Source organism: Chiroxiphia lanceolata, chromosome 22 (assembly GCF_009829145.1).
Source record: "Chiroxiphia lanceolata isolate bChiLan1 chromosome 22, bChiLan1.pri, whole genome shotgun sequence".
Taxonomy (NCBI): domain Eukaryota; kingdom Metazoa; phylum Chordata; class Aves; order Passeriformes; family Pipridae; genus Chiroxiphia; species Chiroxiphia lanceolata.
This window is the reverse complement of record NC_045658.1, coordinates 2,431,095-2,440,568: the sequence shown is the minus strand read 5'-3', so window position 1 is coordinate 2,440,568 and position 9,474 is coordinate 2,431,095. Positions and strand designations below refer to the sequence as shown.

At 50.8% G+C, this 9,474-nt stretch overlaps 1 protein-coding gene across 1 annotated transcript; it reads right to left on the bottom strand.

Annotated features, from left to right (window-relative positions):
* Positions 1–65: 65 nt before the first annotated feature.
* PINK1 (PTEN induced kinase 1) lies at positions 66–9,474 on the bottom strand. The gene is made up of 8 exons (XM_032708743.1): positions 9,107–9,474; positions 7,069–7,368; positions 6,041–6,144; positions 4,210–4,392; positions 3,666–3,829; positions 2,575–2,702; positions 1,626–1,862; positions 66–1,270 (listed from the first exon to the last, which is right to left on the bottom strand). The coding sequence occupies exons 1-8, from the start codon at positions 9,446–9,448 to the stop codon at positions 1,010–1,012; spliced, it is 1,719 nt and encodes a 572-aa protein (XP_032564634.1). The 5' UTR covers positions 9,449–9,474; the 3' UTR covers positions 66–1,009.

Below are 9,474 nucleotides of genomic sequence, written 5' to 3'. Positions count from 1 at the left end.
CAGTCAGCACTGGAAAGAGCTGAACCATTGTTTAAGGCACCATGGATTGAGAGAACCCACACAGCCACAGAGCTTAATCTTCAATTTATTGTGCAACAAGCGTAAATAACTTTGTCCCCAGGTTCCTCTAAACGCATTTATAGACACAAAATTGAATGATGTTTCATAAACATGGCTGTTGTTATTATTTAAAGATTGATGTCTCCTGTCCTCCCCCCCAAAGGATATTATTTCACTGAATTAAAAACAGGCAGGTAAAACAGCAGGGCATCACACTAAGCTCTTTAAGCAGGTGCTGCTGCTTAGCCTCATTTTGTTTGGAGCACCATCCCTAACTGGACAGTCTGACTCAGCCTTGGACCCTGCAGCAGCATCACCACATAACTACAACAGTTAAGAACAGACACAAGAGGGGTTTGAGGACGATGTGCCCCCACTATCCTGCGTACAACTGTGAGGTACTCAGTGCTGCTGACGCTCATGTCACCAGGCAGCACCTCACCAGGAAGCTTCCAGGCCTGTCATTTTGCAGCTCACAGGAATAGCAGCCTCAGACCACCACTGGTTTCCCCAAGAACAGAGAAACTGCACATCCCTTTGTCAGCTCAGCTTTCTCAGAGTGTTGTTAAAGTTGTGATGTTCCCATGCAAAGTGCAGGCAGACAGTGCCTCCTCCCACCCACCCCATCTCAAAGGGAACCTGCTCCACTCAACACACAAGTCAAGAAAGAATTCCCAAATGGGAGCAAAACCAACCACGTACCTCAGGACACCTGCAAGGTCCACACACCCTCCCACCCAGACAGTAAGGAAGCAAGGGCATCTCCTCTAGCAGAGGGAGAAAAGCAGGGTGTGCTAACACTTGCTAGAGGAAACTCAAGCTCTTAAACACAGGCCTGCAGTTTGTTCCCTAAAGCACTACAGGATTCCAGGCAGACAGAAAGGACAGGTTCCTATGTGCCTTTAGAAAGTGCCATTTAACTGAAATGCTCGTGTTCCAGGTGGTTCCTTCACCCAGAATGGCTTCTCCAGGCCAGCAACAGGAATATTGCTGCCCAGAGGTCTTCGAACTCGAGGTTTGCCAAAAAGCACATCTTCATTTTGGTTTCTACCCGGCTTTTATCCACCAGCCTGTTGGTGAGCAGGGTGGCAGCTGACTGGCAGAGGAGCCAGGCGATCATCTGGTCGGGTTTCAGGGTCCTGGATGCTACAACACTGTCACCCCAGAGGCTCAGGTGAAGCACATTTGCAGCAACTCTCGCAGACAACCTCTGCAAGAGGAGGGAGAGGGAAGGTTAGCTGATCCCTCTGCACTCAGTCACATCACCAGCACAGAGCATCTGTACTGACAGAACTCTCTGTCAATTAAAAACTCTCTGTGATTATTAATGTCAGGCTGCTCAGTGAAACCCCCAATTTGAGGTCCAGTCCTGACACAAACATCTGCTGAAATCCCTGAAATGATTCAGCACCACTGTCCCTCAGCAAAGACTTTTTGTTTAGATTTGACCCTTACGGAGGCTGCAGTGAGATCTGGATCAACTCCTGCACTCGCAGTCCTCCAAGGCAAAACAACCCACAAATGACACTCCCAAAGGGCATACCTTGAAGACAACGGTGTCTTACCTTGTTGGGATCCCTCTGAAGCAACATCTTTATCACTTGCTTCACCTCGAGGGGCACATGATCAGGCAGGAGGGGCAGCTGGTCCTCCTGGTAACTTCTGCTTTCCAGAGTCGAGTCCCCGTGGCCGTAGAAAGGATTGGCCAGGCCCAGGATTTCGTAGGCGATCGCTCCCACAGCCCAAGCATCAGCTTTGCTGTAGTTGATCACTGTGCCTGGGCCAGGTGACGCTGTGATCACCTGCCACAGAGAGGGGGATGCTCAAATAAACAGCCCGAGTGTGGCCTCTGTGCTCAAATTTGATTTTCAACGGTCAAATCAGCATTTTTCCTGTAATAAACTGAAACCAAAGGCGGGTTCCATGGAGATCTCCAGTGTAAATATTCCCCATTGGCACGAAATAAGCCTTTGGTACTGCTCAGCCCATTGGGATGCTGGGAGGAGTTAGGACATTGCACTTAAGTTGCCACTGACTGGCATTCTCCAAGTCCCAAGGGCTATTTCCTGCTGGAATTATGGAGACAGGAGACATGGAGATGAACAACTGACACCACGGCAAGGTGCCAGGTCCAGCACAGTTAAGGGTGTCTTGGCTTTCATTAGGGTTATCATCAGAGAAATAAAAAGGAACTGCAAATAATTTCACAACCGCCTTGAACTTCAGCCAAAAACCACTGTTGCAACACAAGGACTGCAGCATATAATTCTTTATAGTTACACAGGAAGGGGCCTGAATAAAGACCAAAGAGTAAATTTTGGGGGGAAAGACACCAACTGATTATGTTTCCCCTGTTAGAGCTCAAGGTGTCTGCTGGACAGTGCCCAGCTCAGGTTTCACCAAGCCTAACTTAAGTTAGGACACGGACACCTTCTGTGCCGCCAAAACTTTTAGTCCCAACAGCAGGACAAGCAGAAAACCAGCACCATAAACCACCACTTCAGAGGCACTTACCTCTGGTGCCATAAGGCAGCCGTTGCCACCCCGATCCACGTAGGAGCTGGTGAAAGGCAGCCTCAGGCCAACTTTTTCATCTGCCAGGCAGCAGCCAAAGTCGGTGATGACCAGCCAGGGGCAGCCAGCTGTGAACAACACAGGGCTGGCAGAGTTAGGGCTCCGTTTGGGAGGACGTGGCTGCACTGAACACCACGTCACATCAACACCCAGCCTGGTGTCCTCTGCAAACTGACTGAGGGTGCACTCCCATCCCCTCATCCAGATAGTTGATTCAGTAGAGCATCCTGGTCTAGGGGGAGGTGTCCCTGCCAATGGCAGGGGGCTTGGAATGAGATGAGCTTTAAGGTCCCATCCAACCCAGGCCATTCTATGATTCTAAATCCTGAGCCCTGGGGAAGAGGGAATCCTCCGTATCATGTGCCCTCTCTCAGGGAAGGCAGGGTGCATTCCCGTACTCTCTGTCTCCCCCTGATACTCTACAAGCTAATTCTTCTACTCCTAATTACACAGACCTGCCTGCTATTGCTTCCTGCCCATTTAAATCTCAATCACACTGGAAACGAGCTCAGGTAATTAAAATCTCCGTTAGAGGCTGACAGAGCAAGCCCATGAAAAAGATGCTTTTGGCTGTAACAGTCGATTCCTCTTGCTCCCAACCCCTGTTTCATCATCCCAGGGTGATGCAGAATTAACCTGGCTATGGAGTAAGATCTTAAGAGGCTCTCTGTGCAGTTTGGCTTGGGAGAGATGACAGAGCCAACAGCCTGAAGCAAAGGCACCTGCAGCATCCCAAATGTGGCGTTATCAGATGCTCCAGTGAACGCTGGCTATGCTCATGCAATGCATCACCTCAGCAATACTCTGTGTCCGTGTTAATGATCCAAAACCTCATGCACAGACAGGATTCATGACTTCCCCACTGCTGCAGTGACACCAAATACCAAGCTAAAAATTAAACCTGAGATTCTTCAAAGGGTTTGATGTTTTTTCCCCCCTCCACACGCAGCTGGGTGAGACTTCCCTGAATACCTACACGACTGTATCCCTTCTACAAATTAACTGGCATTTATCCTCAGGGATCTACGTACCAGAATCGAATTCAACCAGGACGTTGTCAGACTTGAGGTCTCTGTGTGCTATCCCATGTCGAACAAGATGGTCCACGCCTTCCAAGAGCTGTAAAATCATCATTGTGGAGAGGCGAACATCGGGAGTGTTCTCCCGCAGATACTGGCGCAGAGTGCAAGGGTAACTGGGCAGGACAAGGGAAAACTGGGAATTAGCATCCTGGAAGCTTATCACTGCCAGTTCAACCTCAGTGTTGGCTCATCTCATTACTGATTCTACTCCATCTCTAGCAGCATGCTCAGACTAAGGGTGAACTTCAGGCTTAGGAGGGCAGGGGAATGGGGACAAACTCCACATTTCTTGCTTTAATTTGGGGTAATTATTTAAAAGAACGATTTGTGTTCATTGTGGAAGCAGAGTTAGAAGCTGAAGGACTTGGAACAGTCCTGGGAGGCATTTCCAAGAGCATACTCTGCTCTTTGGCAGCAGCCTAGGCCCAACCTTTGCAGGGGCCTGTGTAGCACAGAGTACCCAAGTCACGTTAATCAGATTCTCTCCACCTACTTCTTCATCACCAAGAAGAGTGTCCGGCTGTGACCGATCCCTCTGGGATTCAGGCTCAATGGAAGCATGTCAGGATAGTCAGCAAAGGCTCCAGGCAGCAAAGGGACAGAGGATGTGAACGCTCGGATCACCTGGATTATGTTTGGATGGGGTTGCAGCTTCTTCCTCCCAAGGATGGGTTTTCTGTGTGGAAGGAGAGACACCACAGACTGCATCAGTCTCCTGGTCGGTTCTGATGGATCACAGACATGTTGCTGTTATTTCTGGAATTACTTTCCATTAATATGGCACATCCTGCCCACCAAGGGGCTCCACAGCAGCGAGCAAACACATTTATTCTGCACTGGAAACCTCATCAGAGAGAGATTCAAGCTGCACAGCGTGGATTACAGGACAGCACGTTAAGCAAACAGTCAGACATTCACATCCTGAATTCATTCAGTGAGGAAGAACATGGGCAGCAGCTTCTCTGCCCTCATGACCCATTTCCCAAGTAGCACCTTTGGCCCAGCATTTCCAAGGTGGATGCAGAGCACCTGCAGCTCGAGTGGATCCACCTCAGCAGCTTCCAGTACCTTTTCTAGATTTCAGAATCTACCACAGCCAAGGCTTCACAGGGGCTCTCCTGTAACTGGATTTCCCTATATTCCATGGCCACACAGGAAATACAGCTGCTTAACCTACGCTGCAAACGAAGCTTTGATAGAAACCCTCACACATACTCAGCCTTTCATTTTACTCAAGCCCTACAAAACCTTCCACACTGCTAACAAGGTCAGAGCCACTCAGAGGCTGCTCTTCCATTCAAAAAGAGCTACACCAGCTCTAGAGAAAAAAAATCCAAACAAAATTACTTTGTTAGATGCAAAATAAGGTAAACCTCACACCAGAAGTATTGATTTAGAGCCTCTGTTTTATGGCACAGGCAGGAAGCTCTCACTACAATGAAAAGTAGGTTACCTGTCTGCATCTGCAACACAGATCTCTCATCCTCTGAATGTCAAATACCCCTTTGGTTGCTCTGTTGCATTCCCAGCCAGCCACACAGGGCACAGCATTCATTATTCATTTGTATTGGCAGCCGGGATGGATTTGAAATTTAAATCAGGCAATCTGGGCCGTAGACTCCATTGTTTCAAATGGAACAAAAAGATATATTTTTGAACAAAAAGATAGCTAACTCAAGGTAATTTAAAAGTTTCCATGAGATTTTCCACCTTCATGCTGCTTGTTCACTTCCCACTCAGTTGAAAGAGTGGGAGCTGAGCAATTTCCATTTTCCTTCTCACTGGTTTCCCTGCACTAACCCAGTTTCAACCTCCCTGCCCATTTTACACCAAACCAGTTCTCAAATCTCACAGTCAAATTGTGTTACAGTGAAATCATTTGATGTTTAACACACTCAAACTGTTACCTACTGCATGTATGTATTTCTGCAATTAAAAAGCACCACGGTGCACATTTAAATGATCTTTAATCAGTGGTTCCTCCAGCCTTTGACTCAGCAGATACCAACACATTTCACACATAGACAAATTAAGGCATTGGGCTGGAAGTGCCTGGCCACAGCCACCCACCAGACCCCTGGCAGGACCCCAAATGCTCCCAAAGTACTGGCATGCCCTTCCAACACCCTTTGGACCACAAAGGTTAGCTGTGGGTATTCCCTGCACACCAAACTTTAATAATTGCCGGGTTTATCTCCTTTCAGGAACTATTCTAGAAAGCTCTGGCCACCTTCTTAACAGTGCATATTGCTGCAAAATTAATCCACGGATAGAATTAGCCCATCACCATTTGAGAACCATCCCCATTTCCATAATGTCCATACCTGTGGCCACAGACAGCTCCGTATTCCCCGGATAAAGCAACTCCAGTGGCTGGAACGAGCTCTCGGCCCATGGCATCGAGGATGGCTTCACTTGAGGAACCAGCCTGCAACAACAACCACACCCCACGTTGGTTTAAGCTCCAAAATCATCCACTGCAGGCTAAAAGCAGACAATCCTTATGCTGGCACTGTGTCTGGAGCTGGATCACTGAGACAAAATTCCAGGGACTCCCCTCCCTTGAAAATCAGGGAAGGCAATTAACTACTTAAAGACTTCACCAAGGGATGTGGCAAGGTCTTTACCTGCAGAAAGAAATCTGTTTGTCACTTCAAATGCACCCTTGACTGTCAGTGCTCTGAGCTACACCTCACACTCCCAAATCCAAGTGGAAAAGCCCACAGCTAAATGCCAGGGTACTTCTGGAGCCCAGTGGATTCCAGATGTTGGCATTTTGGAGGACTCTCTTGGAATATCCACTTGTCACATCAAGTGCCACTAAACCTCTTCAACAGGGAAAGCCCTGTGGATTTATTTTAATGTGGAATAGCCACATGGAGGGGTTGGATCTCCAGTCACATGAGGTGAGAAACTCTGGAGCAGATCTTGGCCTGATGGCAAGGGGACCCAGCAGGAAGGTTACTGCCTACCCTGTGACTCTTCAGGAAGAAACCCCATCTCTGTGCTGACACTGACAGAACACCAATTCCTAAATCACAGGTTTTCCCATTCTTAGACCTTTCCATCAGAGCCAGCTTCAGAAAACCTCTTCTTCCCAAAACATCCCCTCCATACCCAACAACTCCAGCAGCAGGAGCTCTCAGTGCCGGTTCCAGAGGATGATGAACGCTAATTACCTCACTCTGGGACTCTTTCCTAACACTCTACATCTCCAGTGTCACCTATCAACAGCTTTGTTGTGACACACTCATCCCCCACTCCATAATTAGCGCTTTCAACACTCCAGTATTAAACATTCCAGCCAGAATTCCCCAGTGACAGACACAGGAACTCGGAGCTGATTCCTTACCGAAATATTCCACATCATTTTGATAGCTAAGGGAAAAGCCCCTTTTGGTTGGTGTTTCACTACAGGCTCCTCTTCAGCTGCCTGGGAAGCTGAGCCATGATCCTGCTGCACGGCTGGGAGATGGCTGCTCTCCACACATTCCCGAGGATTGGGAGAGAAAGGAATGGCTGCTTCGTACACGGCAGCACTGCAGCCCTTCCCGATGGGTTGGCCGATGAGATATTCCTCCAGCTTGAAGCCCTGCCAGCGGAAGGAGCTCAGGGGATCTTTCTGAGGCTTGTTCTTCCCAACAAACACTGTCTGAAAGGAATAAGAACAGAAGAACACGCTCAGTTATTCCAGACTTCCCAGCGAGGGAGAACTTGGTATTTAGGTGGTATCACACATCCTGTTGGAGTTGGTCAACCTGAAAGCCACAATCAGGCTCTAACCACTGGGCTCAAATCACTGTATCCAGGAGGAAAAGAATTTGCAGACCATGTATTTTCGTCTGGAACAATCTACTCCTAAAATAGTCTTTTCCAAAGGTGCCCTTTCTGAGGGACAAAAAGGAATGGGGAGGGAGATTCATTTGCCAATCTAGAATATAAATATATTTTGCCCAGAGAAGCTGTGGCTGCCCCATCCCTGGAAGTGTTCAAAGCCAGGTGGGACGGGGCTTGGAGCAATCTGGGATAGTGGAAGGTGTCCCTGCCCACAGCAGGGGATAGAATGAGAAGAGCTTTAAGGTCCCTTCATCCAAAACCATTCCATGATTCCGTGATTGTGTAAAGAGAAGTCTAACTGAATACTTCCAAAAAGAGATGCACTATCACATTTTTCTTACTCTCCATAAATAAATCAGGCAAACAGCACTTAAAAGAAAACATAAATAAGAGCAACAATGGGAAAAACAATGCCCTGAGCTTCTCTGGCAGCCAAGTACAAGGACTGGTTAGGTCGAGTAAGAGTGAATCCGTGACGGGAGGGAGCTGGGGGAGGAAATCAAGAGATGTGAGAAAACAACACACAGGAGGCTGTTCTGGAGTTTAAGCACAGGTCTGGTGGCATCCCAGTTGTCACCTGTACTGATACAAACCAGTGCACTTCCCCACAGCCCCAGTGTGGTGGTGGCCACCTCAGGGATGTGTCATGGGACAAATGGACACAGATTCAGGGACAGCAAATGGAACTACCTGGTAAGAGCAAGGGAGAGAAAGCATCCTGAGAAACTTCAGGGAAAGGCAGAACCTCCACAGGAGTGTGTCTGCCAGCCAGTGGAGCAAGTGACAGGTGGCCCTGGGCACCAAAGGTCTATTTTTATCCAGGAAATATGTTCGGCACCATCCGTCACAAGAGCCCTGCCAGCACAGCACAGCCTGGCCCAGCATGCTGGGTCTGTCTCAGGGAGAGGTGATAAACCTGGGGGTCAACACCAGTGTCCTGGGACACGAGACCCCCACCAGCAGGGCCCTGACCCACTCCCTTTGTGGGGGCAGAGGGAGTGAGGGGCTCCCCACCGTGATGACCCACCAGTACCTGCTTTAGGGTGTCGAGGGGCTGCTGAGCAAGAGGCTTCTCCAGGACCCTAATCTGGGGAAGGAAGAGGTGCCTGTGGGGCTTCTCCCAGCAGTTCCCACTTTTGGGGATGTGCCTGAAGGCTGCTCACAGCTGCACCCTCCAACCTCCTCGAGGGAAGATAGGGAGCTGTGTTTGTGGGGTGCTCCCCACTGCATCGACCCTCCCCTCCCCTTTATGGAGGGTGTCTGCGGGGCTCCCCAAAGCGGGATCCCCCCTCGCCTTTATGAGGGGTGTCTAAGGTGCTCCCCAAAGCAAGGACCCCCATCCCCTTCATGGGGGTGCCTGGGGGGACTCCTCAAAGTAGGAACCCTCTGTGCCCTTCACGAGGCGTTTCTGAGGGTCGCCCTAAAACAAGGTCCCTCCATCCCCTTCACGAGGGGTGTCTGAGGGGCTCCCCCAGCAGTGCCCCCCTCCCCTTCACGGAGGGCTTCCCAGGCGCTCCCCAGCGGGATCCCCGCCATCGCCGCCCCCTCCCCACCTGGATATGCCGGCACGCCGCCTCGGCCCGTCGCTGCTCCTCCAGGCGCGGCTCCACCAGCCCCAGCGCCATAGCCAGCGCCAGGCAGGCCCCGCCGGGCCCCCGCCGCGCCACGGCCGCCAGCCCGCCCGCAGGGCCGCGCAGGAGGAGGCGGCCGGCGGCCGGCAGCCAGGACAGCCACGGCCGCCATGGCGAGGCCGGCGGGGCGGCGCGGAGGCCGGTGCAGGGGTCGGCGCGGGGGTCGGTGCGGAGGTCGGCGCGGGGGTGGACACGGGGGGCGCAGGGCGGGCGGCACCGCGGCAGCAGCCGCAGGGCCCGGGCCAGGAGCAGCCGAACCGCCATGGCGGCCTGAGGGACGGAGGGGCGGG